Consider the following 14,119-nt stretch of genomic DNA (forward strand, 5'->3'; position numbering starts at 1 on the left):
TTCCGGTTTCTGGACTGGCTGCAGTAACAAGTCTGTCCATGCGGGGGCGCTCGCAGGCGAGTGCAGAATGAATGGAGGTCTATGGCGCTATATACATCAAAATCCACTTTTCTCAGGATATAATTTTTTGTCTAGTAATTTGAATGTTGTATTCGAAAGGAGATGCAAAGAAATTACACATTGCTGGGTGTTAGATTTTTTAGAGTCACTTATTTGCTTTAAAAAGTATTTTAAAGTGTCAATGACGTCATACACATCGTACGACCAGAGATACTGCTTTATGGCAATCCTTCAGTCACTTTGGTGCGTTCGCGCTCTGCACTTTCTTTTCTCTCGAGGCATCGACAACACAGCTGACACAGGTAAATACACATGCTAGAAGAGTTTTTGTTTTGTTTGTTTCTGGTCCCGCTTCGGATGACACGATGCCATCAAGCGGTATCTCTGGTCGTAATCAGTCCTTCACTGACCAATCAGCGTTCATTAGCAGAATGCTAGCGTGTTATGGGCAACAACAACTCAACTTGTAAGAAATCGAAAGGACATAAGTACTCTTTCATTCAATTTTCGACCTATAACCCATGTTGAACTTGCAAAACCTACAATAAAATCTGAGATTTCTCAACGGCAATCGGGTGAAAGAGACAAATTTAGCCGTATAGCCCCATTGACTCCCATTCAGTCTGCACTCGCCCGCGATCACCTCCAGTGGAATTCTAATGGAACTGCAACCAACCATCTATACAATGGGGCTAATAGGAAGTGCCAAGGCTCTCCGTAGACGGGCTCTGGCTGCACTGGGCTGCAGGAGGGCTGATGACGACACAGCTGTCCCACGATTGGCCGGATTCACCGCATGACAACGATCACGTGTGTTTCGTGTTTATTCGAACACCTTTAGTTACTCTAAAGCTCACAAATCAGTTTTTTATAACAGTAAACACTCTTTTCATGTCGTATGTTATATTGTGTCATGTTTATCAAATTAAAACTGATTAAAAAACGTATAGACTCCACTTCATTAATAAGTTTATTCTTGTTCAAACAGACGCTGTATGAAGCAGTACATAAAGTAGGCCTATTGAATGAAAATGTCTCTGAAACATCTGTGTATTATTTGGCCAATATTACATTTATTTCACTTCAGCTGTGGTAAAGTATGCAAACACCACGTGAGCGGTCACTACAGGAACCAGAAAGTGTCCGACTTCACGTCTCCGTTTGCAGCTCCTCCCCGCCTGCACGCGGCTACTCTCGCCGATCGGTTACATCCAGCCGCAGCCGATGTCGAACACACCTATTGACAAGAAACAAAACCCAAACCGTGACAACAGTATAAGTAATTATACAAATAATTGTATAATAACTGTATACTATAACTGAACTATAACTGGGTCTTAATGAGTCTTTATAAATATATTTATAGAATAGTAATACTTTATTATTGTAAAAAAAAAAAAATTTTATATATATATACTGCATATATATATATATATATATATATATATATATTTATAAGCATAGTCTTCATTGAAAGTGTTACCCAATTGTTTGAAATAAAACGGCCAATTATTTGCAGTACAATAGATGTTCAGGATTGCTTTACTTATTCACATCCTCTAAATCCTTCTCTTCAGTCTATATGTGATTTCCTTTGTGTGTTTATGCATTCATGTGTGTATAGGAGAGGAAGAAATTTGGTCCTCTGGGCTGGAACATCCGTTATGAATTCAATGACAGCGACAGAGAGTGTGCTCTTCTCAACCAAAGCCTCTACTGCCATAAAGGACATATACCCTGGGATGCTCTTATATATATCACAGGTATATATCTGTGTTTATTGCAGAAATATTTATAGCATCAGTCATTAGCCCCTTTCACATAGCAATCCCGGAAAAATCACCGTAAAATTACCAGAATGCCTTTTCAGATAAAATACACACACTGGTAAACTGTCAATCATCGAAAATGATCTTTAAACACTGATCCTTAATCCACCTAGATGAGAAGCGCTTTAGTTTCAACGCATTCTGACCTTGTACATGCTCATACCGGTAATAATACTGGTACTGGTAATTTACCGGTAAAATGTTTTTGTTTCTATGTGTTTGTCTGTTAAATAAATTAAATAAATATCAATATTTGTGCAATATTATTGACAGTTTTCAAAAAATCTTTTGGATTCTTTCACAAAATTTCCAAAATGTATTAGAATTGTTACAAATGCATTTCTCATATGTAGGCATCATTTTACAGACCATCAGCTGGTGACAATAAATTCATCAAATTTGGTGCAGCTGATGGCGTGCGCCATCAGCTGCATCAGCTGCTATGAGAGAGTGTTCCAGTAATTTTGTTATGAGAGGCTTTGGGAAAGACTCATTAAGGAAGCTTCACACAATGTCAAATTGTCTCATAAATTTTTGGCAAGGTGTCAGTCAGTCATGCAACGAATTGAAATGTGGTATGTTTGTTTTATTGTCTCTGTAGGTGAGATTACGTATGGAGGCAGGGTGACGGATGCCTGGGATCAGCGATGCTTGCGCACCATACTCAAGAGTTTCTTCTCCCCAGCCACATTAGAGGACGGCTATACCTACTCTAAATCAGGTATACACAAACACACACGTTTACTTTGATAAATGGGGAAATTCCATAGACTTTTGTTGTTTTTATATACAGCTTGTTCTAAATACTATAATCTTACCCTAACCCCAACAGAAAACATTCTGAACATTTCTGGGCACTTTGTCCCCAAATAAGGTTTTGTCAGATTTCGCTCACTTCTGGGTACAAATTTGCCCCCAAAATATGATTAAGTAGGCACACACACACACACACACACACACACACACACACACACACACACACACACACACACACACACACACACACACACACACACACACACACACAGACACTCTCTCTTAATTGGTCAATAATACAGACAAAGATTCAGCTTCACTCTTTAAATTGCATCTGGTGTTCAGACTTGCAAATTACATAAATTAAAGAAGGAGTGTGTATTTTTCCAACGCTGAAATACTTTGTACTATCACAGTTTTAATGTGCTGAGACGACTAAAATCACAAGTACTGGTATATTGACTTCCCCAATGGTCACCTTTGGTAAAATGGACTTTTAAGATATTTCAGTTAAATGTTACTGGCTAGGTAGCTTTGTTACTGGCTAGGTAGGACGGAATATATGCCTCACGCTCAAGCGCATTCATAAAGCTTGCCGCAAAGCACTGGCAAAAGTAACCTAATGATTTTGAATGTGTCAGGGAAAAAATAGCAAGGAGACATTTTAATTGTTTATTAATAAACTAGTGTTTTCTGAGTCAGTGCTGACTGCAAAGATGAAGTTGACATTGTTGACGTTCGGTGACCCATTGCGGTTGGACAGGGATGCCACTGTGACTGGAAAATCTTTGGGTGGAGATGTATGCATCTATGTTAACCAACATTGGTGCAAGTGTGCGATTCTGAGGGAATATGTGTGAGTCCCAAAATTGAATTGTTGTTGGTATCGCTTCACCCCTTTTACCTGCCCCGGGAGTTTCCACAAATATTCATCTCTGTTGTATACATCCACCCAAAGGCTAATGTAAAAAAAAATACATGTAAAACACTGTATCGTTTGCAAAGCATCTCTCCTGACGCACCTAACATTGTGATGGGAGACTTTAATCATTGTAAAATGGAGAAATCACTCAGCCATTTTGATCAATATGTGGATTGTCCTACCAGATGTGGAAAATATCTGAAACTTTGTTATGGGTCTATTAAAGGGGCATATAAGTTGTCCTTGAGAGCCCCTCTGGGCCTGTCTGACCATCATGTTGTTTATCTGGCCCCTGTTTATAAACCTGTCCTGAAAAGGGAAAAAACAGAGAAAAGATTAGTTCCTGTGTGGTCTGATGACTCAATTCAAGAGCTAATGGGATGCTTTGAATGTATTGATTGAGAATTGTTTAAATCCGATTTAGATGATCTTACAGACACTGTGACTAATTATATTGCATTTTGTTAAGATTTGGTCTTTCAAAAGAAACCTTGTATAGTATTTCCGAATAACTAGCCTTGGATCACTAAACATGTTAAAAATGTGATTAATCATCTAAGGCAGTGTTCGCCAACCCGCCAACTGGTAGATCTTTATCACTGTCCCGGTAGCTCCCGAAAATAACAGAAAAATAAGTACAAAAACACGTTATCAAGGCTCGAAATGGCGACCATTGAATCTGTGCAACCTCTGCTCAAAATTTATTTATGAGCATTTGTGAGAATACAAATAATTGTTGTGGTGGCTGGTATCGGAATTGGCCAATTTGACATGAAAAATAAATCGGCCATGAAAAATCTATAGGTAGATATTGCCTTTCATCAAGGCCAAAGTCAGGGATCTTGGGCTTAAAAAGGTTGGTGACCACTGATCTAAGGAATATTTATTTTAAACAAGGTGATAGTATTCGGTACAGAAAGGCCCCAGAAATGAGGTGAAATTAGCAAAATTGCGGTACAAGGAAAAAGAAGAAACTGAGCCTGGTTAAAACCAGACCATTCTCAGTAGTAACTGAGTTATGGTCTGGCAAAGCTTAATTAATAACTCATTTCCAAAGGGGCGTCACCAACGGACGTCGCTCAAATGCCTCTGGGCGCAATTGGATAGACCTAAAACCAATCAGAGCGATCGTCATCGTGTAAAGCCCGTCTCAACGTTTCTGATTGGTGCCTCGATTTGGACGGATTAGAAATCGGCTTGAATGGGCTCTTTGCCAGACTAGAGCAAATCTAAATTTGCTGGAAGTTTGTCTGGGTTTTCCCAGGCTAGAAGAAACTGTTTACAAAGGGGAAATCTCATGTAGCCTGCGATGGAGTGAAGTCCATAATTGGAACTAAACAGAAGACAAAAAGTATTACTTTAGGATGTAAACTAAATTTACGATTTTTTTTGTCAATTACGAATTACACAGATGATGAACTCATTTTATTCACGTTTTGATACTCATGATTTTACATCTGAATTATCTGATTATTGTGGGAAATCAGCGACTCTGGAAACTCCTTTTAAATTTCAAATCTTCAGAGCTGATGTACATAGTTGTTTTGGTCAGGTTCAGGTTAGGAAGAGTCCAGGCCCTGATCACATTGGTGGCAGACTGTTGAGGACTTGTGCAGAGTAGCTTTCAGAGATGTATTAATTTATTTTTAATAAATCATTGCAACTTTCTGAAGTCGCTTGTCTTTGAGAAGATTCTATAGTAGTGCCAATTCCAAAAAAAAAAAGAAATCCTCTTTGACAGCACCTCACGTCACAAGCTCAGCTTTTTGTTCATCTTCTCACCGGAACACGCAACTGCAGCGGAGTTGCTTGCGCATTCACACACGCAGCTTGTGATTCGGTCCGCTGAAGAGGTGCTTTTCTATGGCTAGCAACTTCTATCTTGGGCTTGTTCCAACGGTGACAAGTCAACGGTCTGAAGAAAAATTATTCAGTGTAATTGCCGTTCGATGCATTTGATGATAAAAAAAAATTTGAGGCAAAGACCGACATTATTAGAGGGAAAGCATTTCAGCACATGTATTTTCTGAGGAAACTTTGAGCTTTTAATCTGAATGTTTCTTTTATGAAAATGTTTTACACCTGTTTTAGTGAATCTGTCTCAAGTTTTTCCATTATTTGTTGGTATGGCAATCTTAATGTAAAGAATAGGAGTAAGTTGAGTAGTATATTTACGATCTTCAGTAAGATAGTGGGGACTGACTTAAGGACTATCACACAAATTTATGAACTAGGAAGGGCCAGTTAGTCCTTTCCGATGTCACCCATTCATTGTGTACTGAATTTCAACTTCTTCCTTCAGGCCGGAGATTTAAATTCCCTTTGTGGAAATCAAATAGATATAAGAATTCCTTTATTCCTTCTGCAATCATGTTTTTAAATGACTTTATTATTTAAATGAATAATAAATGTGTGTTATTTTGTGTGTTGTGTTGCTGTTCGTGTATGTACTGTATACTGCTTTCTACATAAAACAAATTGCCTTCAAGGAAAATAAAGTTAAAGTTAAGTTTGCATACTGTTCATACAAAGCCGTTGAGAGTGGAAAAGCATGAGGGGAGGGGGGAGTGTTACGTTTGCGAAACCTTTGTAAATGTTTTGTTTAGTTCCACTACTTCCATGGTAGTGCCAGTAGATCATTACACACTTCAACTTTAAATAACAAAGGCTCTATTTCCTTTTGTGCAGGGATTTATTTTGCTCCTGATTCAGACAGCTTGACTGAGTATAAGAATTACATTGATGATCTGCCTCTTATTGATGATCCAGAGGTCTTTGGCATGCATGAAAACGCTAATCTGGCCTTCCAGGTAATTTTCACCTGAGATCAAGAGCACATCTTTAGATAAAGAGCACCTGCTACTTATATCACACACATTGGTCTCCTTTCCATCTTTGAAAACAGAGGCAGGAGACAATGACACTAATCTGCACCATTCTGGAAGTCCAGCCCCGCTCCTCGGCAGCTGGTGGAGGGAAGAGCAATGATGAGTTGGTCCATGAGCTGGCTGACACCATCTTAGCAAAGATCCCTGGTTAGTCTCAAACCCCTGTATCTCCCTGCACACAAGTCTACTGTAACTTCATCGGTTTTATAATGAGTTTTTTTAATCTGCCTGTGTGTGTGTCTCTGTGGATGATGTTTGTGCATTTGAGCAGAGAAATTAGATATGGATGCAGCAGTGGAGAGTCTGTTCTTGCAAGATTCGAATGGTAGAGTTAACTCCCTAACCACTGTGCTTGGTCAGGAAGTAGACCGCTTTAACTTCCTGTTGAGTGTGCTGAAGGCAAGAGACCGGTTTTGTTACAGTTTTTTGATTGTAAATGATGAATTGATTACAGCTGCTAATCAAACAAGAATGAATGAATGAATGAATGATCACACTAAGTTTCCCACTCTTAATTGTTTGTATTTGTGTGTGCATGCATTTCCTGCAGACTTCGCTATGTACTCTGCAGAAGGCTATAGCAGGTCAAGTGGTGATGTCAGAAGAAATTGAGAAGATTTATAACAGTTTCCTGAATAACCAAGTTCCTGTTCACTGGTCTAATGCTGCTTACCCATCTCTCAAACCTCTCGGCAGCTGGGTTAGAGATCTCACCCTGCGCACAGCATTTGTAGAGGTATGTCTATGTCACCCATTAATTACCTAGATGTGGCAGCCCAATCATTTATCCAGCCACAGTTTCATCAAGAACTGAAAATATTTTACACTTTTCATAATAACACAAAAGATGTCTAACACTGTGTTTTGCATCAGTGCTTTGGCAATGCATCTGTCAGTCAACTAAAATCGAAATTGCATATGGCTTAGTCCAATTATCAAATCACAAAAGGCTATTATTATTATAATCAGTTTTCAGCATCTCAGAGCGGCTCGGTTCATAGTAAATGCTGCGACATCTATCTATGTGTGTGATGTGAGTTTAGTTGTGTGCCAAGTTCACTTAAATTTTTTACATTTGCATAATTTACATTTGGAAATATTTACAGAAGTGTACTTGATTTTTTAATGAGAAGCATTTATAAACTAAACACAAAAGCTTAAAGGTCTCCCTGCAGTTTTTCCAACACATAAAAAGCTTAAGGTTTTAACTCTTGCCAAAGAAGAAATCAAAAAATAAGTATTGTAATTTTACTTCTGTAGTTTAAAGTAAAATTATTAATATAATTATTTTTATTATTTTTTATTATTATTATGATTATATATTCAAATTTCTTTCTACATTTTGAGTGTACTGAATCTACTTTAAAGTCCAGGTACAAATCAAGTCAAATGCCATTTGCATGGCATTTGCAATGCATCATGCATTTTAATACATGGCTCACAGGCTTTGAAGCCAATCTGTAAATCTGTACTATCGTATTTCAGAAAGGCAAGGCCTTAAAAATAGTCTTAGGTTTAAGATTCCACTCACATGCATGTGTGCAGACACACACACACTTTTTTGTAAAATTTTGTATTCAGGAGGTTCACTCTCATTTTACATGGACAATTTCCTCAGGGTTGGGGATTCCAGTAAAGGCCAGTGATATATGAGCTGTGTGCTATTGTTATTATAGTTCATGAATGGAGCCAGAGGAGCTCACAGCCATTCTGAACCACAATCAAAGAGGCTACATAAACAACTACAATTTCTTTCTGTATATCCTCACCTCACTGTCTGGCACTTACATATGGTGATTGCTCTCTTGCACGGGTTGATGGTCACACCAAACAGTTATCTCTGACTGGATGTGCTGTTCCGTGTGGCTGGTCTGAGTGCTCTTGTTATATAACACACAGACACACACGATAAGCTCATGTTAATATGGATGAATTAAAAAAAAAAATTGTGTTTCTGAACTCGGCAAACAGGCTCAGGATATGTAACTGGACTAGTTTAAATTTCAGCAGTGAAGTGAGAAATTTTCCTCTATATCAGCATGAATTGACAGAGGTACACTACAACATATATCATTTATGAGAGAGAAAACTTAAAGGGATAGTTCACTCAAAAATTAAAATTCTGTCATCATTTACTCACCCTCAAGTTGTTCCAAACCTGTATGAGTTTCTTTCTTCTGTTAAACACAAAAGATATTTAAGAATGTTGGTAACCAGACAGTTGACGACATACCATTGACTTCCATACTATTTTTTTTCCTACTATGAAAGTTCAACAGAAGAAAAAAAACTCATACATGTTTGGAACAACTTGAAGGTGAGTAAATGATGACAGAATTTTCATTTTTGGGTGAATTATCCCTTTAATTACCCATTGCTGTTATTCTCCTCAGAAATATATAGTTCTTACAAAAACGTAAATTCTGTCATCATTTTCTCACTGTCATATCGTTCCAAACACATACACTACCATTCAAAAGTTTGTGGTCGGTACGTTTTTTGAAAATTATTTTAAGTCTATTAAAGGTGCTCTAAGCGAAGCTGGATGACGTCACTTCTTGTTTACGTTCGAAGTATAGTCAAACAAAACGGAGGCCTCCTCATCCCTTCCCCTCCCTTCCGTGCTTCCTAAAACAGTCATGAACCATTTAGAAAAAACAAACTGGATTTACCCACCTGTCAAGGAAAAACAGAGCCACCTGCATGTCGGATCGGAAGCCCTTCTGCTGGCCGAGTTCTCGCCACCTTTTGAACGCTTTTCCGATGTAAATTCGGGACTTCGCGTTCCTTCTCCTTTTCCCTATTCTTTGTTTTTGTTCATCAGAACGTCGTCTCTTTGGTCGTGTGTGGGCCATATAAAAATTCTCAAGAATATACAATTTTAACGTTAGTCGTTGTCTAGGACATCTCTCCTCTAGCTAACTTCCCTCTTCATGCTTCTCTCTCCTCCACTCACCACACACCCCCCTTCATGTGCACGCGCACTAACCCCCCAACTCCCATCCCCAAATCATTCTTGTCGGTTATTGGCTGGAACACTGTTTGTTATGTTTCGTGGCCAAGGCTGGGCCAGTTTGTTTTTCTTGCCGTTTGTGGAGCCTGGGCTGTCTACAGAGACCGCATTTTTTTACAGTGTGTTCAGGGGACAGGCAGCTAGTGGATTGTGAGGAGTTTGCTGGATGTGACAAAAAAAGTTTTGGCCTAAAAAATGCGTGACATCACTTAGAGCACCTTTAAGGTTACCAAGGCTGCATTCATTTGAACAATAAAAACAGTAATATTTTGATATTTCTATTTTTGTGGAAACTGTGATACATTTTTTTAAAGGTTCTTTGATTAAAAGAACAGCATTTATTTAAAACAGAAACTATTTGTAACATTATAAATGTCTTTACTGTTACTTTTGATCAATTTAATGAAGTCTTGCTAAATAAACATTCATTTAAATGTTTTTTAAAACCAAAAACTTTTTGAAACCTAAACTTTTTTAATGGTTGTGTAAACATTTTTTTTTCCATTTGTGAAACATAAAAGGAGATATTTAACATAATGTCCAAGCTTCTCTTTTCTACATAATGGATGTACATGGGAAATGGGGCTGTCAAAAAGGACTATAAGTAAACTAGTCTACTTATGACTCGTGCTATACTAAATGCCTTCCAGAATGATATGATGAAAAGCAGGGGAAGGAGGAGGTAAAGAAGAACATGCATGCACACATATCTCATTGACATTCTATCTCATTCTTGTCTAATTTCTTGTGAAGCAGTAAGTTGGAGGTTTGGAGGGTGAATGAGATTTGAGAGCTAAGCCAGAAGGCAAGATTGTCACTGAATAAATAGAATTCGAATTTTTTTCTCACACAAAACTTTTTTGGGGGGAAATGAGGTGAACCATTTCTCTACAAAGACTATGGCACACTAATGTAAGCATTTATTATTTATCAGCTTAGGAATATCCTGATATCCTCCCCAAGCTGTATGATTTGAGGGTCTTTGTTAAGGTTATGTATGTAGTTGTGTCCATCAACTAGAACCTTCAACCCTCTAGTTACTGATTTTTTCACATGCTCTGAAATAGAAATGATCCAAGACTGTCGGCTTTACCTTTGAGCTGACTTTGTTTGCCCTCAGGGATTTTTGTTTTGTTTGACTTTGAATGACCTTTGTTCTTTCCATTTTGAATTCACAAGATTGTAAAGTACCATTGGTTGTGTGTGTGGTTGTGTAAACAGAGTTGGATCACAAGGGGTCAGCCCAAGTCTTTTTGGATTTCTGGATTATTTTTCCCTCAAGGATTCCTCACAGGTAAGAAACAAGTTTGCATTAATACCTGCTCTGGAAAATAAAATAAATCCCAAACAGATTTAGGCCCTAGAAAATAGGTGTAATCAAAACTTATGTATACAGGATTTTTCAAATGTCATTTGAAACCCCTTTATTCAATAAAGAGTTGGTTCTGTCTCACAGGTGCACTGCAGAATCATGCACGTAAATACAACCTGCCCATTGATGAGCTGAATTTTCGTTTCAACGTGGTACCAGTGTACAGAGACCAGACTCTTGTCACTGAAGCTCTGAAAAGCCTTGAGCCAGGGAAGGAACTTGCCATGGACAAGGAGGTCAGCTTGGAAACAAGCAGGGATACTTGCAGAGATATTTTAACATATTTTTATTATGATTACAACAAAAACTTTAGATATATACTGTAAACATGAACATCCCATGATCAAGGGATATCATTTTTATGTTTCGCTGAGGTCCTTTTTTAAGCACAAATAACAGTCATAACTTACTTTTTAATGATTTTTCTCTTTGAATTACACTGCCGTTCAGACGTTTGGGTTTGGCTTATGCTCACCAAGGCTGCATTTATTTGATCAAAATAAATAAATAATTGTAATATTGTAAAATATAATGATTTTTGTAGAAACGGTGATACCGAATTTTTCAGGATTATTTGATGAATAGAAAGTTTAAAAGAACAGCATTTATTTGAAATAGACATTTTTGCAACATCCTAAATGTCTCTACTTTCACTTTTGATGAATTGAATGCATCCTTGTGGAACAAAAGTATTAATGGCTTTCAAAAAACACAGAATATGTGTTGTACATTTCGAAGGAGAACAAGAGAAATTTGAGCCTTTCAGTCGTTTTTCAAAGTGCATTTTTATTTTATTTTATTTTATTTCAAAAGATCAAGGAAACACTTTTGTCATGGTTAAATCTCACATCATTAATGTTTTCAATATGTTATGGTCTGCCTTTGTAGCTTCCCTCCATGGAAGATGGTGTGTTGGTTCATGGGATGTACATGGATGCTTGTCGCTGGGATGACATAAACATGGTTATTGAAGACGCGCTGTCAAGGGTGATGAACTCCGTGCTGCCTGTGGTGCATTTTGAACCTCAGCAAAACTATGTTCCACCTTCCACCTTCTACGAGGCACCACTGTACAAGACCTCTGCTCGTGCTGGAACTCTGTCAACTACAGGTCAGTTTAAACGGTTATCCTGTTCTTGCCAGAGTAAAATAAAAATAAGTTAATTGTAACTTTAAATCTCACAATTGTGACTTTAAACTTCAGTTCACAATTACCTTTGTTTACAATGTAGGTACTTAGCCCACAATTAACTTTTTTTTATTCTGAGGCAGAAACATTCATCCATATATTTACATCCAGTGGGCTATTGTAAAAAAAAAATAAAAAAAATAAACCTTACTTAAAAAGATCCGGTTTAAACCATTAGTATCAGAATTTAGCTTTGAAATGTTATCTTATGATATTTGTACTTTTTTCTTTGATTAAATTGTATGTTTTTGTTCTGTCTATTAGGACACTCCACAAATTTTGTGGTAACTGTGATGTTGCCATCCAATCGGCCCAGTGACTACTGGATCTCAAAAGCCTCTGCACTACTCTGCCAACTCAATGAATAAGCAAAGCTTTACTTCGCGACTTTAGATCATTTCTCAACAGAGCTTTTAGTGTTTTTGAGCACAAGTAAAGAATAATAATAATAAAAAAACATTAAACATTAAAAATGAATTATAAATCAAAATGACCTGTAATGTTGATTTTCTCTTCCCTTCCCCTCTAAAATGAATATATGCACCTACAATACATTTATAGTAGTAGAAATACTAGTTGTAAGTGAAACAAAACTAGGTAAACATAACACAGCCACATACATAATATCCAGAAAGTGTGAATTAAATGCCAAGAAGTACTTATGCAAAATACATGGATTCACCTAGAACTTTAAATTGTTTTACTTATTTATTTTAATTAATATTTTCTAAATAAATGACTTATATCCACAGTGTTTACATAGTATTTTTACATAATACAACAGTGCACAGGGTCAGAATGAAGTGACAAAATAATGACACTCTGATTATGTGGACAAACTGGACACAAATGAAAGATTTGAACACTAATAACTGTAATATTTATTTATACAAAAAATGTCAAAATGATGACAGTTACAGAGCTTATTAATTCTACAGTTAACATAGGTTATTGTTGCTTTGATAAAGAAAATGTTTGCTAAAATGTATGAATTATATTACAGTTCAGTGATAACTTTTCATTCTAACAATATTGAATTATGTCAAAAATATTACTAAAGCCAAGAAATGAAAAGAAACCTATTTCCAATGCGATTATGGGATTGGTTGTTTATATTTCACATAAACTTCACAGACATAGCTGTGTCTAAAAGTGTTGTCACACTCAGAACACATCTTTACAAAAACCAACCCTCAAGTGCTCAGTCCAAATACAGTATATAAAGACATACAATATCACCCAAACAGCTTGTCCTAGGGTCTGTATGTTTGTTCGAAAAGTTCAAAAATACATAACTTTGACAAGTTTTTTTTATCTTAATTATTGTAACAATAGTTCACGTTGATCTCAAAACGATGAGAAGAGGAAGGACTCGACTTTGGTGGTTGACACTTCTCACACTTAATCACGTGTTTTTTTATATTATATTTTATATCTTTAAAAACAAAAAAAGAAAATGCAACGCTATTGCACTTATGTGAAGTCTTTTGAGACTGCCTCAATGAAGTTTGGCGCGGACATGAGAATGGTAAAGGTGCAGATGATGGAGAAAAGTGAAAACGCCACCAGACAGAGCCGATCCACGACTGCTGCCGCAAATTTCCACTCGCTACAGATTGCCTCTGCCTCATCCTGGTCACGGAATCGCTGAGCGATGTACATCACTTCCGCCAGAATGTGATGGATCTCCTGTTCGCCTGAAAACACCCTCACTGCCTCCCGCTGTTCTTCGTTTGGTGACCCGCCGACTCGACCAACGCTGCAAGACATGCCGGAGTCGCTGCTGGGTGGGCAACAAGCGTTGTCAATGGAGTGGTAGCCGAAGTACAGGTTCATGTGACCGTTGGTGGTTGAGTTGGTAGAGGACGGCTGACCGGGCATTACCCCCATCTGAATGCTGCTGGCGCTGGCATGGTGCGCTGGAGAGTGGTCATATTTGTTGTTGGCTTTGCGTTCCTCGCCTGGCTTCTTCATGCGCAAGAACCAGGCGCACCAGTTGAGCAGGATCACACGCACCTAAGAAGAACACGAAGAATCTGTTAAAGATGAAGCACTCAGATGTGTGAACAAGACATTCCTCTCTTTATTAT

At 37.6% G+C, this 14,119-nt stretch overlaps 2 protein-coding genes across 2 annotated transcripts in view; one reads left to right on the plus strand and one right to left on the minus strand.

Annotated features, from left to right (window-relative positions):
* dnah6 (dynein, axonemal, heavy chain 6) overlaps positions 1 to 12,519 on the plus strand; it is a 127,018-nt gene extending 114,499 nt beyond the window's left edge. The window contains exons 70-79 of the mRNA XM_082164569.1: positions 1,685 to 1,823; positions 2,491 to 2,610; positions 6,256 to 6,377; positions 6,473 to 6,602; positions 6,727 to 6,854; positions 7,006 to 7,191; positions 10,690 to 10,762; positions 10,925 to 11,076; positions 11,729 to 11,951; positions 12,294 to 12,519. Coding sequence (XP_082020695.1) covers positions 1,685 to 1,823; positions 2,491 to 2,610; positions 6,256 to 6,377; positions 6,473 to 6,602; positions 6,727 to 6,854; positions 7,006 to 7,191; positions 10,690 to 10,762; positions 10,925 to 11,076; positions 11,729 to 11,951; positions 12,294 to 12,397 — 1,377 coding nt within the window. The 3' untranslated portion in view covers positions 12,398 to 12,519. The remainder of the gene's footprint in view (positions 1 to 1,684; positions 1,824 to 2,490; positions 2,611 to 6,255; positions 6,378 to 6,472; positions 6,603 to 6,726; positions 6,855 to 7,005; positions 7,192 to 10,689; positions 10,763 to 10,924; positions 11,077 to 11,728; positions 11,952 to 12,293) is intronic.
* Positions 12,520 to 12,886: 367 nt separating this feature from the next.
* The window catches only part of chrna8 (cholinergic receptor, nicotinic, alpha 8), a 94,534-nt gene continuing 93,301 nt past the window's right edge, over positions 12,887 to 14,119 (minus strand). Inside the window, exon 10 of the mRNA XM_082164595.1 lies at positions 12,887 to 14,045. Coding sequence (XP_082020721.1) covers positions 13,503 to 14,045 — 543 coding nt within the window. The 3' untranslated portion in view covers positions 12,887 to 13,502. The remainder of the gene's footprint in view (positions 14,046 to 14,119) is intronic.

This window comes from Leuciscus leuciscus (genome assembly GCF_965113295.1).
Source record: "Leuciscus leuciscus genome assembly, chromosome: 3".
Lineage (NCBI taxonomy): Eukaryota > Metazoa > Chordata > Actinopteri > Cypriniformes > Leuciscidae > Leuciscus > Leuciscus leuciscus.